This window comes from Oncorhynchus mykiss, chromosome 28, assembly GCF_013265735.2.
Source record: "Oncorhynchus mykiss isolate Arlee chromosome 28, USDA_OmykA_1.1, whole genome shotgun sequence".
NCBI lineage: Eukaryota > Metazoa > Chordata > Actinopteri > Salmoniformes > Salmonidae > Oncorhynchus > Oncorhynchus mykiss.
The window spans coordinates 23,878,206-23,892,771 of NC_048592.1; the positions used below are offsets into that span (position 1 = coordinate 23,878,206).

The 14,566-nt window shown below is 43.8% G+C and overlaps 1 protein-coding gene across 8 annotated transcripts in view; it reads right to left on the reverse strand.

Annotated features, from left to right (window-relative positions):
* The window catches only part of LOC110508187 (disco-interacting protein 2 homolog C), a 257,629-nt gene that overhangs the window by 90,352 nt on the left and 152,711 nt on the right, over window positions 1-14,566 (reverse strand). For 6 of the 8 annotated variants that reach the window (XM_036967148.1, XM_036967141.1, XM_036967144.1 and 3 more), the window contains 2 exons: window positions 11,347-11,562; window positions 2,304-2,438 (listed from right to left, as the gene is read on the reverse strand). In XM_036967148.1, coding sequence (XP_036823043.1) covers window positions 2,304-2,438; window positions 11,347-11,562 — 351 coding nt within the window. The remainder of the gene's footprint in view (window positions 1-2,303; window positions 2,439-11,346; window positions 11,563-14,566) is intronic. The other 2 variants (XM_036967142.1, XM_036967147.1) reach the window with 1 other exon arrangement.

The window sequence follows — 14,566 nt, forward strand, 5'->3', positions numbered from 1 at the left end:
CAAACTGACATGACACCATGACACAGACATATCAAAACAAACTGACATGACACCATGACACCATCATATCAAAACAAACTGACATGACACCATCATATCAAAACAAACTGACATGACACCATCATATCAAAACAAACTGACATGACACCAACATATCAAAACAAACTGACATAACACCATCATATCAAAACAAAACTGACATGACACCAACATATCGGAACAAACTGAAATGACACGATCACATCAGAACAAACTGACATGACACAATGACACCATCATATCAAAACAAACTGACATGACACCATGACACCATCATATCAAAACAAACTGACATGACACCAACATATCAAAACAAACTGACATGACACCATCATATCAAAACAAACTGACATGACACCATCATATCAAAACAAACTGACATGACACCATGACACCATCATATCAAAACAAACTGACATGACAACATGACACAGACATATCAGAACAAACTGACATGACACCATGACACCATCATATCAAAACAAACTGACATGACAACATGACACAGACATATCAGAACAAACTGACATGACACCATGACGCCATCATATCAAAACAAACTGACATGACACCATCATATCAAAACAAACTGACATGACACCATCATATCAAAACATACTGACATGACACCATCATATCAAAACAAACTGACATGACACCATCATATCAAAACAAACTGACATGACACCATGGCACCATCATATCAAAACAAACTGACATGACAACATGACACCATCATATCAAAACAAACTGACATGACACCATGACACCATCATATCAAAACAAACTGACATGACACCATCATATCAAAACAAACTGACATGACACCAACATATCAAAACGAACTGACATGACATCATCATATCAAAACAAACTGACATGACACCATCATATCAAAACAAACTGACATGACACCATCATATCAAAACAAACTGACATGACACCATGACACCATCATATCAAAACAAACTGACATGGCACCATGACGCCATCATATCAAAACAAACTGACATGACACCATCATATCAGAACATACTGACATGACAACATGACACAGACATATCAAAACAAACTGACATGACACCAACATATCAAAACAAACTGACATGACACCATGACACCATCATATCAAAACAAACTGACATGGCACCATGACACCATCATATCAAAACAAACTGACATGACACCATGACACCATCATATCAGAACATACTGTCATGACACCATCATATCAAAACAAACTGACATGACACCATGACACCATCATATCAAAACAAACTGACATGACACCATCATATCAAAACAAACTGACATGACACCATGACACCATCATATCAAAACAAACTGACATGGCACCATGACACCATCATATCAAAACAAACTGACATGACACCATCATATCAGAACATACTGACATGACACCAACATATCAGAACAAACTGACATGACACCATGACACCATCATATCAAAACAAACTGACATGACACCAACATATCAGAACAAACTGACATGACACCATGACACCATCATATCAAAACAAACTGACATGACACCATCATATCAAAACAAACTGACATGACACCATGACACCAACATATCAGAACAAACTGACATGACACCATCATATCAAAACAAATTAACATGACACCAACATATCAAAAACAAACTAACATGACACCATCATATCAAAACAAACTGACATGACACCATGACACCATCATATCAGAACATACTGACATGACACCATGACCCCAACATATCAAAACATACTGACATGACACCATCATATCAGAACATACTGACATGACACCATGACCCCAACATATCAGAACAAACTGACATGACACCAACATATCAGAACAAACTGACATGACACCATGACACCATCATATCAAAACAAACTGACATGACACCATGACACAAACATATCAGAACAAACTGACATGACACCATGACACCAACATATCAGAACAAACTGACATGACACCATGACCCCATCATATCAAAACAAATTGACATGACACCATGACACAAACATATCAGAACAAACTGACATGACACCATGACACCAACATATCAGAACAAACTGACACGACACCATGACACAGACATATCTGAACAAAGAAGGGCTCAGAGCATGATAAATACAAACATGACCCCAAAATACTCTTCACTGTCAAGAAAGACATGCACCATGACCAATTTAGGTCACACACACACGGTCATGGATACACACACTACCCCAACCCCTGTGTGTACTCACCATCTCCGGTCTCCATGAGCTCTGCGTTGCCGTACTTTGGCGTGGCCCTGGATGCTGTGGTGGAGCCTTGGGGTCTCTCCACCTGTATTGAGTCTGTGGTGTAGCCGGTGACATCTGGAGGGGTAGAGTGGTTCTCTGGATGTGAGGAGAGGCAAGGTGAAGGAAGCCTGTTACTGTTAGTCCCCCCAGCCCTCAGCCCTATAGCTAACCAAGGGCCACAGGCTGCCATAGGCTGCCACAGCCAAGCCAGCACAACAGTGAGGAGAGGAGGGAAGAGAAGGACTGCCTCTCAAATGGTACCCTACTCCTTGTATAGTGGACTACTGTTGGACACGGCTCATACATACCAGATCCGTATACGCCCTGGTCAAAAGTAGTGCACTATATAGGGAATATGGTTCCATTTGGGATGCAACCTAGGATGGGAGGAGGCACGTAGGCAAGGGTCCAAGGACACAGGGCACACAGACGGCGGGAGGCCACAGGGGTTAGTCAGGTCAGGAGGAGCATGCATCCAAACAAGTGTCCCCGGGTGCAGAATAGACAGACAGACAATGGTTAACTCCAGTAAAAGTAGATTTGAGGAAGGAGAGTGATTGGTATGCTGCTGTGCTGGGTTTCTCTTGGTACTTCCACAGTTCCATAGACCTCAGCCCTTATCAATTGATCTGTTTTAAAATCATAGAGAAAAGTGTTTCATGTCACCTCATTTTCATTCAAGGACCCCTCTTGCTAGTTTTCCTTTGAACTCAGATTTGAGGTGTATGAAAACACCCGAAGTCCATCCACTCCACAAGGGATGCAACTCTGCAACCATCCAAAACCTATTTTCATCTTTATGAAAATGTAATCTTAACTTTATCTAAGATGATAGATGACCGCTTGGGCCAGTGACCAAAAGGCCGTTGAGCAAGGCAGTTAACCCCCAACAACAACTGCTCCCCGGGCGCCAATGATGTGGACGTTAATTACGGCAGCCCTCCGCACCTCTCTGATCCAGAGACACATTTGGGTTGAATGCATTCAGTTGTGCAACTGACTAGGTATCCCTATACCCTTTCCTAATATTTTGGCAATGTTACATTAGTGAACTAGGCCTTTAGGTTCACATACGTCTCTGCTACGTGTGCGAGGTTGAATGTGTGGGAGCACACTAACATATACAAATATCTATGACAACCGTGTCAAATAAACTAATGCTGTGAATTAAGTTGTCCAAGCTGACACTTGCATGTCCCCAGGCCACCGGCCTCTCAGTCAGATTGTGATAAAAGGGGAAATATGGGATTTAAACAACAAAACAAAGTGGCCATCCGCTAGGTTTTTGGTAAACAGCTGAGAGACGGAGTAAAACAAGCTTATAGTTTGGGTTCCAATGGGTTAAGCAAATTGAACTAAGCTCATGATCATTAAAGCATTTATAAGTTATATTCTTGTCCAAAATATATATGTACCAATCCAAGATTGCCCCAGTACTGGAGCTGCAGGAGATTTGATGCACTTCATGAAACTGTGTTTTTAATCAATACCGCTCCCTCTTCAATCCCCTGGTCATAACATAATTCCCCCAAATGCTTCAACATTACATCATTGATGCAACACTTCCGCCTCTCCCTCTCTCTGAGACATCCCACATGTGACATCTATCCTTAAATTCACTGTAAAAAATAAATCATTTTTACTCTCCATCTCCCACTCGACACGTATCACTTTTCAGATTCTTTGAAGTGCCAGACGTTTTTGAAAGTCTAATCATGCCGTGAATTCCCATTTTCTCCCCATCATACCGACCTGGACAATGTCAAAAAGCATCAGCCATTACTTTTTTCCCTGCTAGATTTAGATTCTGATTGAAGTGGATGAGCGTGTGAAATCATTCCAGACACTATTTGTGAAGAGAAACCACAAGGAACTTCCTTCACTGTCTTTACTTTACATTCCTAGTGCTCCGGCTCAATCTCTCAGCTTTCCACTGTAAAACACTAGAGCCCCAGTCAAGGACCATACATAAGCTAAAGTGGATCAAACACCGGTACTAGCTAGCCATAGCACTCATCTATAAGGGCCGGTAACCACAAGTATGTGAGAGCAATATCATTCATAGACCACCATACTGTCTGCTATGAGTAATCTTCCTTTCAGTGATAATTCATCATGTTAGATGAAGATGCCTATGGTTTTGTCCCAAACAGCACTGAATTCCCTATTTAGTGCACTATTGAGCACATAGGCCTTTATGATAAGAGCTTCCTAAAGCTGATTTAATTTTTTTTAAATTTATGGACAAAGAATGTGTCATCACCTTCCATCAATTCCCATAGGGCTCTGTTCAAAACTAGTGCACTATAGAGGCAATAGGATGCCATTTGGGATGCAGATATATATTCTTACCACCAGTGTCCATGTGAGGTTAGATAAAGAGATCAATGAGAGAGGGAAAGCGCTCCAGAGCCAACTAGGTTAAACAAGACTCACATTGACAATGTTAGACCAAGTACAACATTACTGCCACTCCCATTTAGCCTCTTCCTTTCTCTCTTTACCTGTCTTTACCCCTCCCTCCCCATCTCCATCCCTTTCTCTCACTCACGCCCTGCCCATCTCCCTCCCTACATGAGGCGGCACCCAACTGGCCCAGCGTCATCTGGGTTGGGGGAGGGTTTGGCCAGCCAGGATGTCCTTGTCCCATCACATTGTAGCGACTCCTGTGGCGGGCCGGGCACATGCACGCTGACTATGGTAGCCACTTGTACGGTGTTTCCTTCGACACATTGGTGTGGCTGGCTTCCGGGTTAAGCAAGCAATGTGTCAAGAACAGTGTGGCTTGGCAGGGTTGTGTTTCGGAGGATGCATGGCTCTCAACCTTCGCATCTCCCGAGTACACACGGGAGTTGCAGCGATGGGACAAGACTAACTACCAATTGGATATCACGAAATTGGGGACGGAAAAAAACGGCAAAAAGGCTAAATAAACATATTTTTGTTTCACCTTTATTTAACCAGGTAGGCTAGTTGAGAACACCTTTATTTAACCAGGTAGGCTAGTTGAGAACACCCTTATTTAACCAGGTAGGCTAGTTGAGAACACCTTTATTTAACCAGGTAGGCTAGTTGAGAACAAGTTCTCATTTGCAACTGCGACCTGACCAAGATAAAGCATAGCAATTCGACACAAACAACACAGAGTTACACATGGAATAAACAAAACATAGTCAATAATACAGTAGAACAAAAGAAAACAAAAAGTCTATATACAGTGAGTGCAAATGAGGTGAGATAAGGGAGGTAAGGCAATAAATAGGCCACGGTGGCGAAGTAATTACAATATACCAATTAAACACTGGAATGGTAGATGTGCAGAAGATGAATGTGCAAGTAGAGATACTGGGGTGCAAAGGAGCAAGATAAATAAATAAATACTGTATGGGGATGAGGTATGTAGATAGATGGGCTGTTTACAGATGGGCTATGTATACAGATGCAGTGATCTGTGAGCTCCTCTGACAGCTGGTGCTTAAAGCTAGTGAGGGAGATATGAGTCTCCAGCTTTAGAGATTTTTGCAGTTCGTTCCAGTCATTGGCTTTGGGGGTGACCAATGAGATATACCTGCTGGAGTGTGCTAAGAGTGGGTGCTGCTATGGTAACCAGTGAGCTGAGATAAGGCGGGGCTTTACCTAGCAGAGCCTTCTAGATAACCTGTTGCCAGTAGGTTTAGCGACGAGTATGAAGCGAGGGCCAACCAACGAGAGCGTACAGGTCGCAGTGGTGGGTAGTGTATGGGGCTTTGGTGACAAAACGGATGGCACTGTGATAGACTGCATCTAGTTTGTTGAGTAGAGTGTTGGAGGCTATTTTATAGATGACATCACCAAAGTCGAGGATTGGAAGGATGGTCAGTTTTACGAGGGTATGTTTGGCAGCATGAGTGAAGGATGCTTTGCTGCGATATAGGAAGCCAATTCTAGATTTGATTTTGGATTGGAGATGCTTAATGTGAGTCTGGAAGGAGAGTTTACAGTCTAACCAGACACCTAGGTATTTGTAGTTGTCCACGTATTCTAAGTCAGAGCCGTCCAGAGTAGTGATGCTGGACGGGCGGGCAGGTGCGGGCAATGATCGGTTGAATAGCATGCATTTAGTTTTACTTGCATTTAAGAGCAGTTGGAGGCCACGGAAGGAGAGTTGTATGGCATTGAAGCTCATCTGGAGGTTAGTTAACACAGTGTCCAAAGAGGGGCCAGAAGTATACAGAATGGTGTCGTCTGCATAGAGGTGTATCAGAGAATCACCAGCAGCAAGAGCAACATCATTGATGTATACAGAGAAGAGAGTCGGCCTGAGAATTGAACCCTGTGGCACCCCCATAGAGACTGCCAGAGGTCCGGACAACAGGCCCTCCGATTTTACACACTGAACTCTATCAGAGAAGTAGTTGGTAAACCAGGCGAGGCAATCATTTAAGAAACCAAGGCTATCGAGTCTGCCAATAAGAATGTGATGATTGACAGAGTCGAAAGCCTTGGCCAGGTCGATGAATACGGCTGCACAGTAATGTCTCTTATCGATGGCGGTTATGATGTCGTTTAGGACCTTGAGCGTGGCTGAGGTGCACCCATGACCAGCTCTGAAACCAGATTGCATAGCAGAGAAGGTACGGTGGGATTCAAAATGGTCGGTAATCTGTTTGTTAACTTGTATTTTGCTAGGCTAGCTAGCTACCAGCAGAGGTTATTGACACTTAGATTTGACTTCTGCTATCAGATTCCATTACTTTTGACCAGCGCTATATAGCGGACTATATAGGGAATAGGGTGTTATTTGGGATTATAAACAGTGTACAAAACACCTTCCTAATATTGACTTGCCCCCCTCTCCTTTTATAGCTCAACACCTACAGAAACAATAATGAGCTATAGGGAATCCAGTGACAGCTAGACTACAGTACACGACGCAGGCGGAGAAAGAAACGCTGAACTGCAATGGAATCTATGGATCGTCACATAGGCTGCGTTCCAGGTTGACTACATTGCAGACGCATGCCATATTTCACAATGCATGGAAAGGTGCATCGTCTGCAATGTAGAACGCAACCATAGACTGCAAAACATCATTCCATTAGGAATGGGAACCCCTTCCAGAATGATGTTAATGGTTATGTGGTGTTCTCAGACGTTGATCAATGGTTGATTATAGTCTGGACCAGGCCTTTGTTTTCAGAACATTCATCTACTTCCACCTGAGGGATTGTAGAATCCTTTTCTTTTCTCTAGTTGTTACATACGGAGGGATAACTAATTTCACTAATTCACTCTCCCCGCCAAATAGTGACTGTTGGAATAATGGATGGGTTCAATCAAGGCATTCTTCAATGCTGGTTCAGTGGGTTCTTTAAGCATCGAGCAGAGTTTTGGCACTGAAAAGTACAACTCAAAGGGCATTTTAAACAGACTAATTAAAACAATGTGGCACCTGCCTAAAGTTCAGATTCAAAGTGTACCCTCCCGACTACCCAATAAAAAACTCAGAGATTGGGAGAGCAGGGAGTGTCTAAAATCAAACAGAACATACATTACAACAAGCACCACCTCCACATAACTGGAGCAGCCATCCATCTGCTTTGTGTCGAAGACAAAAAGCATTCTTGAACATGCAGTCTCTTATCTTGTCCACCAAATAAATACATGTATTTCTCACCATTAGATCAATAAATATTTCTCAGCCATGAAAGCAACCAAAACCGGTTTCCTGCAATATTGATGTTGATTTTCCATCAACACCGTGGCTCTCACCCACAAAGGGTACTCCACACACTCAGATTCATACGATCACAGTACTCATTAGCCAAAGCTATCCATGGGTTAGCATCACTTCTCTTCTCCCAGCTTTTCACACAACTGTAGCTAGAGCATGACACCACTTTGACATTGAACTCCACAATTGATCATCAGAAAGCAAATGGGTGCGGGGCTGCGGCTAGAGGAGAGGGGTTGACTGCCCCCCTGCACGGTGGGATACTGACCCTGCTTCTCCAGGGGCGGCTGCTGCCAGATGAGCTCCGATCCACCTGATCCAAACTCACAGGACCGCCTCACCACAGGACCAGGACCTGAGTTCCCATTCTCTACTGTGACTGGGGCTGGTGTGCCCAGGAGAGCTGGGGCCTTCCTAGTTTTCCTCTTCAGAGAGAGGTGAGCAATGGGCCCTGCGTGTGAGGAGGGGAAAACCAGAACCTTAAATCCAGACTACGGCAACCACACAGGGCCAAACCAAGTCACTACTGTAGCCAGATGGAGGGAAGACACACTGCAGGGTCTCTCTGCAGGAGGCATCAGCCATATGGAGGGGAAATATAATCTGTGTTTCACATGGCACCCTATTGACTTTATAGTGCACTAGTTCTGACCAGCTCTGGTCAAAAGTAGTGAACTCAAAATGAAATAGGGTGCAATTTAAGACACATCCATAGATGAGGGTGGGGGCGAGGGGTATGGAGAAAAGCAACTTATCTACACGGGCAGGCAGAACCACACTGATGGGAAGGGAGGGAGGGAGGGAGAGGGGATGAAGGGAAGGAAAATGCTTTTTCTTTAGCCTTTTAAAAAGCCAACACACACGGGAGCTGGTTTGTTTTGGCCTCTAATGGGAGCCAAGAGGGAAATCAGATCCGTAACATTCACACACACAGGTAAGGATATCCTCCTCTGAAATACACACCTAGTGGAGAGAGACACACAAACATCATGCTATGTTGTGACAACAAAATGCTATTTGAATGTCATGGAAACACCTCTTAAAACCAAGGATTTAGAGAGTTACTCATAAAGTTACTAAAACACAACTATACAGTTTGATGGAATTAAATCTAACTATCAGAACGACTGGATGTTGACAAGTGTTTTGATTGATAGATTGCCAAAATAATCTTGTGATTGATTGACTAACTCTTAACTGTCTTACTGACAGGCTGTCATAGTACACATCAGGACTGTAAGTGGTGTTCCATTACATGTCAACTATACCTAATAACTGATACATGATATCACATTTCCTAGTTCAGTGAAAGTCTACATCTACCACAGCACGAGTCCCCAGTTCTTCCAGTGCTGCTTCAAAGTGTCCCCATTTCAAAGTAATGGTAGCAGGAGGAGGGACTGGCACAAACACCAGATAAACATCACATCTCAGTGTTTAAAATGTCTCTTCACTGAGTAGAAGAAGCCAATCAGCAGTTGGCTACTAGCGGTGTCTGCGACCCAACTGTCACGGCACCCTACTCCCAACACTGTGCATTACTTCAGACTGTCCGCTAGCTGTGTCTACCTGACGGGATCCTCAATGTGGTGTCTGTTCTGTGCTGTTCTGTGTCTCTGGTAGCCATCAAACTTGTGTCAGAAGCATGAAAACAGACTAGCCACTAGAACAGTTTACACAGACAACATTGGAAAACAGCAGTTCATGGTCATAGCTCTTCTAAGTATGGTTGTTTTGTTATTTTGTCCTTCAATTGACATGTATTATGCAGTGACTACAACGAAGGGGTTAACTAAGTCTAGTGTATAAGAAGATAAACAAAAGTGAGAGCTTCTCTTCGTGAGGAGTATGGGCTGCATGCAAGTAAAAAGAAAGCAAATATTTCCACACAGGAAGCATTGCAGGCTAGTGTTGTGTGCATGCCTTAGGGGTTGGAACATTAAAGGATAGGTGAGGGGTGATGTGAGCAGCACACACGCGCGAATGCACACACACGTGCACACATACATACTGTGGGGGTGTTGATAGAGAACGCCAACAACAGGAATACTTTTCCCACATTTTGTCATGTTACAGCCTGAATTTTTATTTATTAACTTGAGATTTTGTGTCACTGGCCTACACACAATACCTCATAATGTGAAAATTGAATTATGTTTTTTAGAAATGTTTACAAATTACTTAAAAATTAAAAACTGAAATGTCTCGAGTCAATAAGTATTCAACCCCTTTGTTGTGGCAAAGAAAATGTCTTAACAAGCCACATAAGTTGCATGGACACACTGTGTGCAATAATAGTGTTTAACATGATTTTTGAATGACTACCTCGTCTTTGTACACCACACATACAAATAATTGTAAGGTCCCTCAGTCGAGCAGTGAATTTCAAACATAGATTCAACCACAAAGACCAGCAAGGTTTTCCAATGCCTCGCAAAGAAGAGCACCTATTGGTAGATGGGTAAAAAAAAAACTGACATTTGAATATCCCTTTGAGCATGGTGAAGTTATTAATTACACTTTGGATGGTGTATCAATACACCCAGTCACTACAAATATACAGGCATCCTTCCTAACTCAGTTGCTGGAGAGGAAGGAAACCGCTCAGGGATTTCACCATGAGGCCAATGGTGACTTTAAAACAGTTACAGAGTTGAATGGCTGTGATAGGACATAAGTGAGGATGGCTCAACTACATTGTAGTTACTCTACAATACTAACCTAAATGACAGTGAAAAGAAGGATGCCTGCACTCTTCAAATTTACAAGCATGGTGGTGGCTGCATCATTTTATGGGTATGCTTGTCATCGGCAAGGACTATGGATTTTTTTAGGGTAAAAATAAACGGAATAGAGCTAAGCAGAGGCAAAATCTGAGAAGAAAACCTGGGATGTTTCAAGAATAATGTGCAAATATTGTACAATCCAAGTGTGAAAAGCTCTTAGACTTACCCAGAAAGACTCACAGCAGTAATCGCTGCCAAATGTGATTCCAACATGTATTGGTGTGAATACTTATGTAAATTACATATTTCTGTATTTCAGTTTCCATAAATTTGCAAACATTTCTAAAAACATGTTTTCACTTTGTCATTATGGATTACTGTGTGTAGATGGGTGAGAAAATAAATACATTTGATCCATTTTCAATTCAGGTTTTAAAAATGAGGAATAAGTCAAAGGGTATGAATACTTTCTGCAGGCACTGTAAGTAAGACAAACATACCCTAACACACAGAGGTAGATACAAGTAGGTAAGCAAGGTTATAGTTGAAGGGTGGGTTTGTTTACCTGACTTACCGAGGTGTGTCTGGCCCATGACATCTGCTAGCCGGCTGGCTGCCCCGCTCCCTCCGCTCTGCGTGGAGGAGGAGGAGGTGGTGGAGGAGGTGGTGGAGCCGTGGATGGCCCTGCTGATCCAGTTCTCCATGTTGATGCTGCCCTGGCTGGAGGTGGGTGTGCCCTCACCCTGCATGGAGCCCTCTTCCTCAGAGCCTGACGACGTGTCTGGAGGGGGGGGGGGGAGTGGAGCAGAGAGGAAGAGAGGGTTTACGACAGCAGGGAAACACACACATGAACAGAATTACATACGCGCACACACAAACACCTGCATGTCACTGTCGGACATTTGCACAACAAATAGATACTAAACTCTGTCATGGCCCTGAGGGGATTTCCCCTCCCCCCTAACATACCCCCTCCACACCTGATTCGGAGGGGTTGGATTAAATGCGGAAGACTTATTTTGGTTGAATGCATTCAGTTGTTTAACTGTCTAGGTATCCTCTTTCCTATTCCCCTCTTCGCCACCTATACAGTGGATACAGGTGTGTCCACAGAAGGCATGCCGATCAGAGAGTTGACAGACACTTGATCCTGACAATGAGGGGGAGAATGGCTTCCTTCCACAGTATCAGAGTCAGACTGTAGGAACACTACAGCCCCCTACTGCCCTACATAACACTACAGCCCCCTGCTACCCTACAGAACCCTACTGTCCTCTACTGCCCTACAGAACCATACTGCCCTACAGAACCATACGGCCCTACAGCCCCCTACTGCCCTACAGAACCCTACTGTCCTCTACTGCACTACAGCCCCCTACTGCCCTACAGAACCCTACAGCCCCCTCGAGAAACCTACTGCCCCATACAGAACCCTACAGCCCCCTACAGAACTCTACTGCCCCCTACAGAACCCTACTGCCCCCTACAGAACCCACAGCCCCAGAACCTCTCACCATTAGGCTGATTCACTGCCATGCACCCAAATCCACCGCAACACACAGACATAGTCTCAGCACAAACACTCTTAGATCATCCACTCTGTTCTGTTAATATCACAACTCCTCACCCAGGGATGTTTTTAGCTCTAGTCTGTCGTAGTGGCTCAGTCTGGGGATGAGTGAGTGTGATTCTTTGTGTGCTTAATTTTGCATATGTTTTGCATACTGTGTCAGGACAGGGCTGTCTGCCTGTGGGCCGGGCCAAGGGAGGGGAACAAACAGAGAAAGTGCGGGGATCATGACGACTCATTTCAGAACGAGCTACTGAGAGAGATAAACAACAGAGGTGTGTGTGTGTGTGTGATACAGTGGCCTCAAACCTGAAACATTGACCTTTTCTAAAAATAAAAATAAAAATCTGCATGGACTAACTTTGTAAAAGGTGTAAATGTACTTAATGGGTTTTATGAGTGGACATAAAATATAAGTTAGTCTTTTCTTGGCCAGACTAAACGTACACAGTAAATGTCTTCCCACTGTCTTTCCTAGTGACAGCAGTGAGAGAGACGGTAACCTTTGCTGGGCTGAGGGAGGTCTCCTCCAGCATGCAGCATACTGTATGCTAGCTCAAACTATAGAATTACATACAAATTATAGGATCTCTATTGCTCCAACACACTGAAGGCCACTGGGGTTTCATCTGCCCAAAAGGATGTCTGCTGCAGCCTGTGAAATGAAGCCAAAAGGGGGTAGACTAGGGCAACAACACTGGCAGCTCTGCCCTGCCATTGGCCATTTGCATTTTGCCACATCAGAGCGCTGTCTGATTGGCCAGCGCTATGTAGAGTGCTGCCTGATAGGCCAGAGGTGTTGTCAGTCAAATTGGTGACAGCTGTCAGTCAGCAGAGCTCACACCTGGGCTCTCCTATGTTGTTGACACTGGGACAGATAAGAGTGTGTGTGTATATCGTATATAGCGTCCTGTTTTGAAAAAGACTACCCATGTATACAGTATGGTCTTAATAAAGTACTGGACATCAGCATTTGATTTGCCGGTCCTATGCGCCTTCAATATTAATTACTTTGATTATGCTTCTTCTGCTGAGGCTGATAAGGTGTTGTGATACTGTGATACTGTGTGCACACACACACACACACACACACACACACACACACACACACACTTAGATGGGAATAGAGGCAGAGGCTTTTGACAAGCTGGTCAAAACTATATAGTGATATAGGGAATAGGGAGCTATTTTGGGACACAGACATGTACAAAATAAAATCGCCATACTAATTACTTACAAAGACAGACAAGAAAACAAATAAAGAGTGGAGTCCATATTGGAGTTGGCAGGTTGTGGAGGAATAGTGTGCTCCAATGGAATACTGCTGCTTGCCTTGCTTGGTATGATGGGTGTGTGTGGGACTTTTTCCCCCACATGCACCCAGCCTCACAGGCAGTCAGGCACAAACAACGCCAGCGCTCAAGGGGCTGTTCGCTCTGCCTAGAAGAATTGTGCGTGCCCTGCTAATTTGGAATCATGTGAAAATGTGCTTGTGGCGATTCCTAAATGGATGTCAATTGTGTGTGTGTTCAGTAAATTAATCCCTGTAGAAGCCTCACTCCCAGCCTTCAGCACTAATGCAAATAAGATGGTCTCATATCGCTGTCACACACACACGCACCTCTGTCCACGCCACGCCACTCCATAACACAGCTCTGTTCACTCCCTAACACAGCCCTCTCTCATAAAGACACTGTCCATAAAGACACTCCATAAACCCCTGGCTGGGTGGGGTATGCCGTGTTACATTACTATAGCTATACAGTACAAAACAGGCGATGACGTCAACACCTTATTGCTGTTGTCAGTGATTTAGCACACAGCCAGATGTTGGTTAGTGGGATACGGCAAAGGGAGAAATGAGCTCTAGCATCTAACGTGCTAGTATTATTAACCATATACTCATTCTATAAGCTGAGCATAAGAGTGATGGAGCAAAAGAGTCCCATATTCTCTATTTAGTGCACTATGCGCCCCCCGGAGCCCTGGTCAAAAGTAGTGCACTATATAGGGAATAGGGTATAGTTTGAGATGTAACTGAAGTCTGTAGTTCAGCTTTTATTTTCGACAAGGGTCTGGAAGAAGTGACTGAAATTGATGGCAATCACAATTATCCTATAGAAGAAGGTCAAAATGGTCATCTATCAACTGTTTTTAGCCAGCATGAGCAACAGCTTCAAGTCGAGTGAACCCCTCCCATGGTCATCTATGACAT